Source organism: Doryrhamphus excisus, chromosome 22, assembly GCF_030265055.1.
Source record: "Doryrhamphus excisus isolate RoL2022-K1 chromosome 22, RoL_Dexc_1.0, whole genome shotgun sequence".
NCBI classification, from domain to species: Eukaryota; Metazoa; Chordata; class Actinopteri; order Syngnathiformes; family Syngnathidae; genus Doryrhamphus; species Doryrhamphus excisus.
Window position 1 is genome coordinate 13,671,233 of NC_080487.1, and position 13,235 is coordinate 13,684,467.

The 13,235-nt window shown below is 47.1% G+C and overlaps 3 protein-coding genes across 4 annotated transcripts; 1 reads left to right on the forward strand and 2 right to left on the reverse strand.

Annotated features, from left to right (window-relative positions):
- Window positions 1-116: 116 nt before the first annotated feature.
- Window positions 117-2,708, reverse strand: slc18a3b (solute carrier family 18 member 3b). Its single transcript, XM_058062195.1, has one exon. It carries the CDS (start codon window positions 2,296-2,298, stop codon window positions 724-726), a length of 1,575 nt encoding a protein of 524 aa, XP_057918178.1. The 5' UTR covers window positions 2,299-2,708; the 3' UTR covers window positions 117-723.
- Window positions 2,709-5,035: 2,327 nt separating this feature from the next.
- On the reverse strand, window positions 5,036-7,527 carry rgrb (retinal G protein coupled receptor b). The gene is made up of 7 exons (XM_058062383.1): window positions 7,176-7,527; window positions 6,940-7,096; window positions 6,379-6,500; window positions 6,064-6,217; window positions 5,878-5,995; window positions 5,700-5,813; window positions 5,036-5,619 (listed from the first exon to the last, which is right to left on the reverse strand). The coding sequence occupies exons 1-7, from the start codon at window positions 7,249-7,251 to the stop codon at window positions 5,479-5,481; spliced, it is 882 nt and encodes a 293-aa protein (XP_057918366.1). The 5' UTR covers window positions 7,252-7,527; the 3' UTR covers window positions 5,036-5,478.
- lrit1b (leucine-rich repeat, immunoglobulin-like and transmembrane domains 1b) lies at window positions 6,819-12,130 on the forward strand. 2 transcript variants are annotated; one of them, XM_058062381.1, is made up of 5 exons: window positions 6,819-7,232; window positions 9,074-9,117; window positions 9,553-10,013; window positions 10,126-10,431; window positions 10,565-12,130. In XM_058062381.1, exons 3-5 carry the CDS (start codon window positions 9,683-9,685, stop codon window positions 11,602-11,604), a joined length of 1,677 nt encoding a protein of 558 aa, XP_057918364.1. In that variant the 5' UTR covers window positions 6,819-7,232; window positions 9,074-9,117; window positions 9,553-9,682; the 3' UTR covers window positions 11,605-12,130. The 2 variants fall into 2 exon arrangements, with proteins under 2 accessions (XP_057918364.1, XP_057918363.1); XM_058062380.1 differs by lacking the exon at window positions 6,819-7,232 and having other exon boundaries at window positions 8,859-9,117.
- The last annotated feature ends 1,105 nt before the right edge of the window (window positions 12,131-13,235 follow it).

Below are 13,235 nucleotides of genomic sequence, written 5' to 3' on the forward strand. Positions count from 1 at the left end.
AAACATTTATAAAAAAAAGTTGTTTATGTGTGTATTAAGTTAAGTTAAACGCTTTATGTTTTATTTCCTGTGATGATAAATTCATAATAATAATAAGAAAAGACACAATCGGCAGATTCAAACAGATTTATTAAACCCACAGTCGATAAATGAACACATATATTTATCAATAATCACACACTCACTCGCACTTTTCAGTGGTCCACGCTTGATTCATTTGTCTACATTGTGCACGTTTGTGCTATCCACATATGTACAAACCCGCTTGTGCTGATGATGCATTTCATTACAATTTCATTACAAACAGGCAGAAAATATGACAACACGGCTAGGCCTTTTTTTTATTATTTTTTTCTTGTTAAAAATGAAATGATTCCACCAACAAATACTCAAATTGGCCTTTTTTTTTAATGAGTAAAAATAGTTGATTTCTCCGGAAGACTAAAAATATAGGCTTGTTTTGTGTGCTCTTTATAGTTGGTCCCACATTGATTATTTGTACATGACAATAAGACACAATCATTTAATAATAATTTAATAATTTATAGACACAAACACGCCTGACCGACATCGACTGGACACGATAAAACCACAACCGAGATCAAAACAAAGTTGACACATAAGTGATTTTTATGATTGAGTGTTTTGTATTGCAATTTAACTTGTTGATGTTCACCCCGGGACGGGGGGGCCAGTGGGCGTCTTCAGCGACTCGCGTCCGCTTCAAGTGAAGTCCGGGCCGGACGACTCCTCCGACTGGGACCGCTGCGCCTTGAAGGCGTCGAAGCCGTTCTCGTCCACCGGCAGGCAGTTCCCCGCCGAGCTGTAGCCCTTCTTCCCGGCCGCCCGCTCCTCCATGCGGATGGTGTCGTACAGCCCCTGCGGGGCCTCGTCCAGCAGGGTGTCCCTCTCCGAGAAGGAGGGTCTCATTTGGCACACGTTGCGCAGCAGCAGCAGCGCCGGCGCGTACAGGACGTTGACGAGACCCATGCCCAGGTTGAGCTGCACGAAGCCCAGGTTGTGTACGATCTGGCCGGCCACCACGGGGCCCATGGCGTAGGCCACGGAGTACGAGATGTCCGCGATGGCGTACACGCTCCCGTACACGGACACGTGGCGCACGTCCACCAGGAAGGCCAGCGTGGGCAGCAGCGCCGTGTCCACCAACGCGATGCCGAAGCAGATGCCGCAGAGCGGGACGATGAGCTCCTCGAAGGTCTTGCACGCCGGCACCATGCACGAACTGGCGCCGATGATGACCATCCCCAGGGCGCCGTAGAACCACTGCAGGTTCGGGTGACGCGCGGCCAGCTTGACGGTGATGTAGACGCCGAACACGTGAGGGAAGAAGGCGGGGAGCCAAGTGAGACCCATCTGCCACTGAGTCGCGTGCATGGTGGTCTCCATCCAGTTGGAGATGGTGGGCTCCAGGAAGGCGAGCGGGATGTTGCACACCGTCAGGGCGCCGGCCACGACCGCGATGTAGGGGTCGATCATGAGCCGGTAGATAGGGGTGCCCACCGGCATGTTCTCTCGAGTCCTGTTGGAGAACGGCCGGATGAGGGTGAGGAACAGGAAGCCGTCCACCAGGCAGATGACGGCGAGCACCAGAAAGGGAACCCGCTTGCCCGCGAACTCGTAGAGCACCCCGCCGAACGGAGGCGCCGCCAGGCTCCCGAACGAGATGAAAGCGAGCGCGATTCCCAACGCCCGGCTCCTCTCCGCCTCCTCCGTGTACTTATCGGCGATCATTGCGATACCGGACGTGTCCGCGAACGCAGAACCGAGACCCTGCAGGCTTCTGGCGGCGAACAGCGTGGCGTAGTTCTCCCCGAAAGCGAATATGCAAGTGGACAGAAACATGACCGTGAGTCCGATCAGAAGCGGGATATCGTAACCGACCCGGTCTATGAAAGTCCCGCTGAGGGGGTTGACGAGGAGCTGCAGGATGGCTTTGGACGCGAACAGAACCCCGATCTGGATGTCCAGGTTGTTCTTGTTGCTTGCGTCGTGGCCGCCGCTGCTGTTGCCCGCAGTGGTGTTGGGGTGCAGGACGACGTGGACGTGCTCCGCTTGCTCGCTCTCCAGGTCGGCCAGGTAGTCCGGGATGATGGGGACGATGACCATGTAGAGCATGTTGTCCAGGAGCAGAGCCACGCACACGATCACCAGGATGATGCGCCTCTGCTGGTGCGGGTCTCTCATGGCGGTGCCCAGCTGCTTGGTGCGGGCGCCCATCTCGGACAGCTTGACCGCGGCGGACTTGGCCAGCCCGGACGATCCACCCTCGGAGTTCATGACGATGTGCTTCCTGTTCGCTTTCTTCTTTTCGGTGAGTCTTTAACGTCAAAAAATGTGCAGATTTGTGCTTTTTCTCAGCGCCTCGACGCCGTCTTCACCTCGCTTGTGCGTAAAATGCGCGGCGAAGATCGCAGCCATCGGCTTCTTCAGCGCGTCCCATGCCTGACGGTCCTTTTCTTTTTACGCGGCACCGTGCGCCGAGCGGGCAGGCTTTACGCGGCTGGGACGCCCGGAGACTTCCATCCTCGCAGCCTTCGTCACCTGTGGCACTTTGGCGCTCGGCTCTGACAGCACCAGTGCTGCGCTCCTGGGCGTCGGACCACATTAACCCGCTATTTTTGGTCCCCTCCGCCCTCCTCCTTTTCTGTGTTGGTGGAGAAGTGACATCAGGACCAGTAACATGACTGGATCCCTTCGACACTTTGCCCCCCTTTATGCTAATCGCCCCAGCGTGACGCTTCAGCCAATGAGAGACACTCTATTGAAAAACTAAATCTTGCTTTTTCTTCCTCTTCCTCCTTCTTATTAAGCATCCCATTCCAGTAAAACTCCTTATGCAATAACGATAATCACACTTTATTATTTATATTACGGTAAAGTAGTTACGTCCCTGGAAGAAATTCACTTTTACCACAATTTCTTGCAAAGAAAAACAGTAAATATCATCAAAAAGTATCAGTATAGTTTCTATTAGTCAACGAGGAGCATTTAAGCACTTCGGCACACGTTTTATTCCAAAACAATAAATAAATAAACTTGTAAAGGTAATGCTAAGAAGCTTGGTGTGGACTCAAAGTGCAAACATTAGTGACCTCTTGTGGTGGAAAGTGGGAAATGCACAGTACGGATTACACAGTACACTTCATTGAATGTTAATGTTAGCATAACAAACTGTGTTTTCTATGCCAGATTATCTATCCTTTTGTCTCCTTTCTGGGGTATAGCTGACCATTTTTGTAGTTATAGTTATGGATGATTTATTTGTGCTTTTTTTGTAAGCATGAAACCTTAAGACGGGTATGGAAAGGGGAAGTAAAATGGGAACTATGGTGAGTGGAAGAATACAGCTGCTTATTATGAAACAAATCAGTGTAACTGCACTCGCTGGAGTTTTCACTTCTTGTTTCACTTCCAGTTACCCAGATAGGCCTTTGCTGAATCTGCAATTATGACAAATAACCATTTTTATGTCCCATTTATACATCCATTTTCCTAAATGAAGGCCCTTACTGGTGCCGACTGCGTAGGGCTTCAACAAGTCTGTGGGCTAGTCCAGCTCCATACTGGCCCATGTTCACAAAACAGTCCAGTGTGACAGATTCAAATCCATATCTTTTCCTGGTAGGGAATCTGGATCTCCTGATTGGTGGCGTCTTTAGGAATTGTAAACAAATGTGTCTTTCCCTTACGAGCTATTGCTAGCAACGTAAAACGCAGAAGCAGAGCTTGTAGGAAGGCGCAGAGCCTATCTGGCTTAAAGACACGCCCATATAAGGAAGTCCGTCCCTCTGTGACATCACAAAGGGACAGTTTCACCACACCCTTCTGAAACCGAGCGTTCAGAGCCATCCCAAACTTCTTTGGCATAGTTTAACACGATAATACAACATCCTAACAACATTTATAGGTCAGAAAAATGGAAAAAACATAATAGGTCCCCTTTAAATTATGTATATATATATACAATGTGCTGCAAATGCCACACTTTGGACACCCCTGCATTAAAGAGATGGTTTCAAACCGGCTCTAAATGACCATACTCGCATCAGGGGACAGGACGTAAACCTTGCATGTTTATATGCTTACCAGTAGAGGGCGGTAGAGACACATGGACGTTACTCTGAAAAGCACTCTCAACTTTGTGGGCTGCAGATAATTTCTTTATGTGGCTTTACATTGTTTTGTGTGTTTATGCGACATATTACGGTAATTTGCATGTTTTATTTGATGATTATTGCTGTTGAAGTGATTCCAATGAGTGTTTATGCACATTACAGGGCAGTGGGGGAGAATTCTGGGCCCCATTAACACCCCCCCACCACCACCACCACATCAAAATTGTCATGCAATGAATTAAGACTGCATAGGTACTCCGTCCGTCTGCAGTGTGGCTATATCCGTCCCTGACAAGGTGTTCTCCTGAGTGAGCTATTAGTGCTTCTTCTAACTCGAGCTCAGACCGAATTGGATCACTAGTCCAGGCGCTGCGTGGAATCCCCACCCGCCCTCGCTGTTGGTAGAGTTTTCTCAGAAGGCCGCGCTAATCTTTTGCATCCTCAGTCAACTCTGCATTCCAATTGCATCATGACCTATTACAGTATGCTTTTTTCACTTTTCTGAACTATAAATGTAGTTAGAATGTTGTATTCTCGTTCTAAACGATGCCAAAATTTCAGTTAATGAGGTTTGCGTATTTGGAAATGAGCCCTGAAAGAAGTTTGGGATGGCTCAAAACACTCGGTTTCAGAGAGCTCTTTCTAACACCGGCTCCCTGTGATGTCACAGGCTTCATTATATGGGCATGTGCTGTAGGGCTGCCCTCCCCACAGCTCTGGTTCGCGCTCTTTAAAGTTGTTAGCTATGGCTCCCAGGGAATGTTTACACATGGCAAGCTCAGACAGAAGTGGTTGGAGTTGGTGATTCCCAGCAAAAATTAAAATTAATTTCTTTGTATATATAAACACACACACAATGTGTGATGTTATTGATGTGGCTAAAAAAAATTGAAAAAGTGTATTTGTTCACATTTTTATTAGACTTGTATGTGAGGGGCCTAGAGGTAAAAAGTGTAATTGAAAAAAAAATGTGCTCCAACAAAAAAAAGTGCAATACAAGCAATGTTTTTTATCAATTATTGACATAGTCAAGCCTGTAATAGTCTCGTCCCGACTGCTGCACATCAAGTATGTTAAATTCAATGATCCGTTATATCCAGTAGTGTTGTTCAATTAATGCAATTAATTGTGATTATTCAACTACAGGTGCGCTTATTAATTCCATATTTTTGTAAACTGACTCCACCCACTAATTAAATGATATTTGTCCATCAGAAACGTCCTGCCTAAATAAAAGCGAGTCTTTACTGGCAGTTTTATCATGACTCAGCGGTACTGAGAGTATTGTGTATGTCGACCGTGCAGACATATGAGCAGCTCCAAACAAGATGACTTTTTTGGACTATTTGGACTTCTTCAGAACCGGATCAGCTAACTTCTGTCCGGTGAGGAAGTGCCACACGCCGCCTCGGTAGAACTCGTTTCCAAATGAGTACAGCAGCGCGTTGAAGATGGGGTTGGTCTTGGCCACCACGGGAAGAACCTGAGAAGAAGCAGAGCAGTTGATATTATTATTATTGTTATTAAAGCGAAAGCTTGGACAACAAAGATGATGACACTCACCATCCTCAGCTTTGGAGATATGACCTTGACGTTTTGGAAACAGGCGTAGATGCACATGAGGACGTACGGACCCCAGCACATCAGCATCACCCTCAGGGGTAGACTGGTGTTGAACTGACAACAATAAAGCCATGTTAGAGATGATAGCGCATGCTTCCAGATGTCTCAGAGGTCTTACTCTGTGCTGATGGACCTTCTTGAAGTGTTTATGGATGGCATTGTAGCACGACAGCATGGTGAAGGCGGGGAAGGTCAGGTAGAGCAACACCAGGGTGAGCATGAAGGTGATGTAATTCCTGGTGAGAAGATGCAAAGCATTGTTAAAAACTGATTCCACTTTTGTTGGGTGTTTTTCCTCCCCTACCTGTCTCCTTTGGTGTAGTCCAGGGTGCAGCAGGTCCTCATGGGCTCAAAGTCATACACCCCCCAGCCCATAAGGGGCACAGCGGCCCAGAAGACGGACAGGATCCAGATGATGGCACTCATCACCATGGCGGTGCTCCAGAAGAGCTTTTGCCCTGCATTGGTGACGGACAACATGGTGCATCATATTAATAACTGTATGCAAACAAACCTGGAAAGCTGATCCACCAGCCCCTTCATTTGGTGCAAGAGCAAATGTGCTCAAACACATACAAATACACTATAGTGTCGCGTATATAGTGTGAGTGCCACTCACTGGTGCAGTACTGGTGATATCGGTCCCAAGCGATGGTCGCCATGAAGCTGATGGATGCCAGGACAGCTATCATGCCTTGAAAGCCATGATAGGCGCAGCCTTGTTGACCAAAAGGCCAATATCTATAAAAAAATTAAGATTTAAAAGTGTATCTAAATCTTTAAAATTAATCAATAATCAAGACTAGAAAATTACATACATATCCAATCTGGCTTAACCTTACTTTTATAATTGTTTCGTTTGTTTTGTTGTGTTCATCTTTCTAAGATGGCTGCTCCTCCCGCCATAAATTCTATACTTGATTGCAATGTAAACAAAGAACAGACTTGTGGGCGTGGCTTTCACATTCGACGTATGTGATTGGCTTGTGGGCCTGCAGCGCGTGCCCTATGAACTTTGCCTGTTGGGCATTTAGGCCAAAAACATTCTGACTGTCCATGAGGCTTGTCGTATTACAACAACACACCTTTTATAATAAACAATGAATTATAAGCTATTTTGTGTCGTGAATAATACATGTATATATATTTGAATGGACTAAGTAGTGTCGTGTGGTGGTACTTGAGGTAGCTGGCGTAGGCGGCCGTGAGTCCGTTCACGTTGAGGCTAATGTCGGCCAAGGCTAGGTTGAAGACCAGGAAGTTGCTGGGGGTCCTCAGCTCCCGGACACCCAGAAAAGAGGCGACGGTGACCGCGTTGAGAAGAAACCCGAGCACCCCTGTGGACAGATGGAGGACGGTCCCGGCTAGCAAAGCCAAGAGCTAGCACTTTCCCCGGTGGTCCTCGCTTCTACTTACCGCCAACGAAGAGCGCCGAACCGAACAAGAACATGTCAAAGTCCGTGAAGCCCTCAGGTAAGGTGTACGCTGCCATGTTGACACACTTTTGCTAACTTCCAAGCGAAGTACTCTGCTGCTGCTGCAATGTTTGTCCTCCTACAAAGTGAAGCTTTGTGTTACACTCCGGTCACATGGCGAAAGAAAGAAAAAACTCAGCACAATGAGATTTTAAGTTGCTTTAAAGCTGCAACAATCCGCCCAGGAATGTCCTAACAAGAAGCCTTTGCCCCCCTCCCTTCAAATGTGAGGGTCTTCACCCCTCCTTTGAGTTCACTTGTTGCTTCACTGCAAGCAGGGAGGTGGGGACTGCAGTGTAGTTGAAAGTACAACTACACGTCTAAACTACTACTCATTTCAAAGTAAAAAAAGTAACTGAACAAAATCATGCAACACATTTTATCATTAGTAATTAATAATTATTCAATCATTCATATTCTATACCGCTGATCCTCACAATGGTCACGGGGTGCTGGAGCCTATCCCAGCTGTCTTGGGGCGAGAGGCGGGGTACACCCTGGACTGGGCGCCAGCCAATCCCAGGGCACATATAGACAAACAACCATTCACACTCACATTCATACCTATGGACAATTTGGAGTGGCTAATTAACCTAGCATGTTTTTGGAATGTGGGAGGAAACCGGAGTACCTGGAGATGGCAGAGGGTGGAATTGAACTCGGGTCTCCTAGCTGTGAGTCCTGCGTGCTAACCACTTGACAGCCGTGCAGCCCTAATGAATAATTATATTACAGTAAATACCCCCAATTCTTTTGACTATGTAATGCAAGTGACAATTTCTCATACTGTGTTTGACGGTACTTGAATGCACCATCTACCTTGTCCACAGATGGATGCATTTTGCTGTATTTTCCCCCATTTTCTTTCGCCTCATATTTGCTCCCAAATGCTGATAATATATGGGAATGCATAAAGGTAAGATTTGATGACTTTATTGAGTGCTATGTGCATTTCTGTGGTACACAACCTCTCTGGAAAAAGTCCACCAAGCGTTGGTGTCGGCATCTGTGCTTCAGAAGGCAGCGGATGCGGCTGCAGGGGCCCCAGCAGAGGTGAATAAGCCTGCTTTTCATTCAGATTTTCAGTTAATAACGTGAGAAGAATGGAAATAAATGCATTGTGAAATAGAAAAGGTACATTGTGGATACCAGAATGTTGTTCATGTTCTGGTAAAACAAGCATATTGGCTTTGTTTGGGTTGAAATAAGCTATGAAAATAATTAATCCATAGTTAATCCATTTGATTGGTATGGGCCAATCCTACCTAAATGTGTAACATTCTGTTCCATCATATGATATATTGAAAAAAGTTTTAAATAATAAAAAAAAAATACTGCAGTACTTTTCAAATGTTTCAATAACGCCAACCCTCTAATTGTCGCTCTACTTCCACCCAGTGGCGATTAAAAATAAAACAACACTGCAGCCGCTGCAACACCAGCAGCCTGCAGTTGTGTTGCAGTCTATCTCATTATCAACACTGGAAAGAGGAAAAAAAAGTGACAAGTGTGCAGCCTATCAGCTTCCAGGAAGCCACGCTCTAATCGTGTGAATGAAAATAACCCCAAAGTAAAGTCCTCCTCCTCCTCTTCCTCCTCCCTCCTGCTTCTCCTTTAATCCCTGTGCATCCTTTTTATCTGAGGATTCACTGCAGGCGGAGCAGAATGGAGCTGAGAGCCCGCCTGGCACCAGCATGCATCTCAGGTCCCCTTAATTAAACATTTTTTTTTAGTAGTTGGCTAGAAGTAGTAGCATTTAAAATGCGTCCACATTTTTCTTGTGCTCTTTACGCGGCTTTGGTTTTTCTCCCGCTCATGAGCAATTCGTGTCCTGCACAGTGTAGCTGCTTCTTCCACAAACTGAGCGATGGATCGAAAGCAAGGTAAATATGATTATTTGTAAGTTCTTCCCTTTGCTCATTATTATTGTTTTCAATATTTTTTTGTATTTCTGTATATATATGTTTTTATATTGACTATTTGTTGCGGGTTCAGTAGTGGAGGATTAACTTGGAGTTGCTCTTTAATCTGCTTTGCTTGTTACTGGACAATGGGCCACTACTTTTGCAGAACTATTTATTTCAAATAGCATCATTTTAATCTGCATGCTGGTACATTACAAAGCTGGAATGGCACTTGTTTACAATAGGGAACAATCCTTATTTTGATCAGGTGCACATTCTGACATCTAGGGATATAAAGGAAAAAGCCGTATTTTGTAATATTTACATTAATGCTAAGCAACAGTCATAAAACATACTATGCTCCTCGGAGTAAGAAGAAAACGCATTTCAAAAGTTGTCCTTTACTTCCCGCAGAAGTGTACTTTGCAATGATCCCGAGATCAGCGTCATTCCTACAAACTTCCCCACCGACACATCCAAGCTCCGCATCGAGAAGACATCCATCACAAGGATTTCCAGTGACAACTTCCGCTACCTTGGCAGCATGGAGTTCCTGTGGATGTCTTTCAACTCCCTGAGTTCGCTCAGCGTGGAAAGTTTCCGGGGTCTTACCACCCTGGATGAGCTGAGGCTGGACGGGAACTCCCTCACCTCGTTCCCGTGGGAGTCCCTCAGGGACATGCCCAACCTGAAGCTGCTCGACTTGCACAACAACAAGATCTCCGCCATCCCGGCCGAGTCCATTATGTACATTAAGAACATCACCTACTTGGATTTGTCCAGCAACAGTCTCACCACTGTCCCCGTGGACGTCCTCTCGCTGTGGCTGAGCGTCAAACCGTCACAGGATGCGGACTCCTCCAAGTTCATCCTTGGTGAGGCTCCTCGCTAACATATTTACTTTTCGACGCCACTTGGGAGGATTAGCGTCATTAAAACGGCTCTGTTTGGTTAGAACGGAGATCAACGGATGCGTTTGCGTTTCAGGTCTCCATGACAACCCCTGGTTGTGCGACTGCCGGCTCTACGATCTGGTCCAGTTTCAGAAGTCTCCCAGGTCATCTGTGGCTCTAATAGACCCCAGGCTGCGGTGTGCAGACCCCGAGAGTCTATCTGGAGTTTTCTTCACCGAAGCAGCGCTGCAGAGGTGCCAGGGCCCGCGGGTGCACACGGCCGTTGCACGTGTCCGTAGCTCGTTGGGCAACAACGTGCTCCTCCGCTGCGGTACGGTCGGCGTCCCCATCCCCGAGCTGTCCTGGAGCCGTGCCGACGGCAAGAAAATCAACGGCACGAGTGAGTTCTCCTGAACCAAATCCAGCGGTGCCAAGATTAGAATGGCATCTATTTCTGCGCGAGCGTCAATGGGATTAAAGTTATTCTCTTTGTGCCAATCTGCTTACCCTGCAAACCCTTTCTTTATTTTCAGTTCAGCAAGAGATCTCAAAGGAGGGAATCATTTGGTCCATTCTCAGCGTCCCGGCAGTCTCCTACCGGGATTCGGGAAAGTATGTGTGTAAAGCGGCTAACTTTGTCGGAACAGCAGACGCGATCATCTCCCTGGTGATCACAGACTCGTTTCGTTCTGAAGAAGCAGGAGGTGGAGGAGGTGCGCTCGCTAAGAGATCCAGGGGAAAGAAAGCCGGCAGTATTGGGAGGGCCGCATACCAGGAGAAACTGATCGCCAGGTATGTCCCTCCCCCGACCTCCTCGGCAGGCAAACCCGTCATCGAACCCCTCAATGGAAAAGGAGTCACTGGGAAGTACGATGTTGAGAGCTACAGCGTGTCCGACGGCTCTCGAGAGAAGATGGAGCAGAGCCCTCTGGGCAACATGGTGGCCAATGCGTCATCCTTACAAGCTCCGGAGAGAAGGATCGTGCGTTCGGTGAAGGTGATCGGCGATACCGACCACACGGTTTCATTGAATTGGCGAGCCCCAACTGCCACCAACACCACCGAGTTCAGTGTCCTGTACGCCGTGTTTGGCGAGCGGGACATGCGTCGGATCAATGTGGGTGCGGGCAAAAACCGTATCACCATCGAGGGCTTGGTGCCAAAAACAAAGTACATTGCTTGCGTTTGCGTCAAAGGCCTGATCCCGAAAAAGGAGCAGTGTGTAATCTTCTCAACGGATGAGGCAGCCAGCGCAAGCGGCACCCAGAAGCTCATCAACGTGGTGGTCATAACGGTGGCCTGCGTCATTGCCGTGCCCCTCACTCTCATCGTGTGCTGTGGCGCCATCAAGAAGCGCTGCCAGAAACTCTTGGGCAGGCAATCCAAGGAAATACAGGATTCCTACGTCACCTTTGAGACCCTGGGACCCGGGGCTAAAGCTAAAGGGATGGAAGGCGAGTATCTGACCCGGCTGAACCCCGATGAGTCCAATCGACTCCTCTCTGCCAGGTCGAGTGTCGACTCGGAGGCCATTACTCGGACTGAGGGGCCACCAAACGAGTACTTCTGCTAGAATCCGATGTTTGCCTCAACCTTCTAGAGGATGCACTTTGAGACTGGAGTAGTGAAGACCGATCCCTCTTTGAGGATGGATGAAATAACTTACAGCCTTGTGGGAATACTGTGAAAGAATAACCATGTATTGGTCAGCAAAAAAGGGAAGTTCTACACAGTGAAGGGGTTATTTACATGTGGCGTTCATGTGTACAAATGGCACTTTTCAACTACTGCATAACAACCCGTATTTTATCCACCATGTAACTTCCACACTGTGTAAAACCCTGAAGATACCTTATTTAGAAAGACCAAGCGACTGTTATTCTATCTTTTATATCGTCATGTGCCAGGTTTACCGTCCACTCAAGGTACAACTCACACTTTTTCTAAACATTGTAAACATTGTCAACGGAGGCATCTACTGTATGTGTGCATGCATTGTAAATAAAGTTTTTTTTTGTATTTACTTGCTTTACCTGCTTCTTTCTTATGTCCCTGGGTGTACTAAGGTTTTGTTAAATCTCATCAAATACTCAAAAAAAATTGTCATTATTTTAGGTATAGCGGTATTCTCCCTGTGCATGCGTGGGTTTTCTGCGGGTACTCCGGTTTCCTCCACCATTCCAAAAACATGCTAGGTTAATTAGCGACTCCAAATTGTCCATAGGTATGAATGTGAGTGTGAATGGTTGTTTGTCTATACATATGTGCCCTGGGATTGGCTGGCCACCAGTCCAGGGTGGACCCTGCCTCTCGCCCGAAAAGTGCTGGGATAGGCTCCAGCACCCCTGTGAGCCTCATGAGGATAAGCGGTAGAAAATAAATGAATGAAAACTAGCGGTACGCTAGGAGTTCATTGTTGTTCCTCATGGTTTATTCTCGACTGATGTTCCTCTGAGCTATAATTGGTGAACTCCAACATAAGTGTTGCTACCAGGACACGAAGGTACCATCATACCATCCACAAGACGCTATAGTACCCCTAAATGTATGATGTGTTTAGGTAAATGGAATAAATAATAAAAGGAGACTGCAACTGATTGTGATTGAACAACCTGCGAGACAAGTGACGTCGCAGATTATTGAGGTCAGATTACAGTCCCCTCCAGACATCTGTCCCCCTAGCAGCCCTCCCTCCTCTCTGCACCGCGAAACCTGATGGGCTTCAGCCCACTTTAGCCTCCCTGTTACGATCCACGTATCCGAACAATCCCAACACAATGGAACAGCTCAATGCTGATATGTCTTGAAGGAGCAAAACACACCTGAGTTCATCTCACATGTCTCACATCCTCAAGTGTTACGTCAAGGAGGCTTAAGATAATAGGCTTTGGTCCACATAGACCGCATGGTCCTGCGCTCAACGGGCCTGGTTTACATGCTCCTAAGAGAACATGGAAGCCTTTTGTGTCGTGTTACGTATGGCTTTTGTGTTCTGTCTTGTCAATCATGGCTCGTCAACTTGTCTGAAGGGTTGAACCTTTTCTGATGAGACCCTGAGAAGGTGAGTCGACTCTAATTTGGTGAATACCCGCTTATACCAAGTTTTACCTCTCAGTCCAACCATATCTTGCCATTCTAGGTCTTTGATATGCATGGACAACAATTCCACAGAATGTCGGGAAAACTTGCCACTTTTTGCTACCT

Coding starts and splice junctions, on each gene's coding strand:
- rgrb (XM_058062383.1), bottom strand. CDS start 7,251: ATGGCAGCGTACACCTTACCTGAGGGCTTCACGGACTTTGACATGTTC. Junction 6,501..6,939: donor GCCTACGCCAGCTACCTCAA/GTACCACCACAC, acceptor ATTTTTTTATAG/ATATTGGCCTTTTGGTCAAC. Junction 5,814..5,877: donor AGAAGGTCCATCAGCACAGA/GTAAGACCTCTG, acceptor TATTGTTGTCAG/TTCAACACCAGTCTACCCCT.
- slc18a3b (XM_058062195.1), bottom strand. CDS start 2,298: ATGAACTCCGAGGGTGGATCGTCCGGGCTGGCCAAGTCCGCCGCGGTC.
- lrit1b (XM_058062380.1), top strand. CDS start 8,996: ATGCGTCCACATTTTTCTTGTGCTCTTTACGCGGCTTTGGTTTTTCTC. Junction 9,118..9,552: donor AGCGATGGATCGAAAGCAAG/GTAAATATGATT, acceptor TACTTCCCGCAG/AAGTGTACTTTGCAATGATC. Junction 10,432..10,564: donor CAAGAAAATCAACGGCACGA/GTGAGTTCTCCT, acceptor CTTTATTTTCAG/TTCAGCAAGAGATCTCAAAG.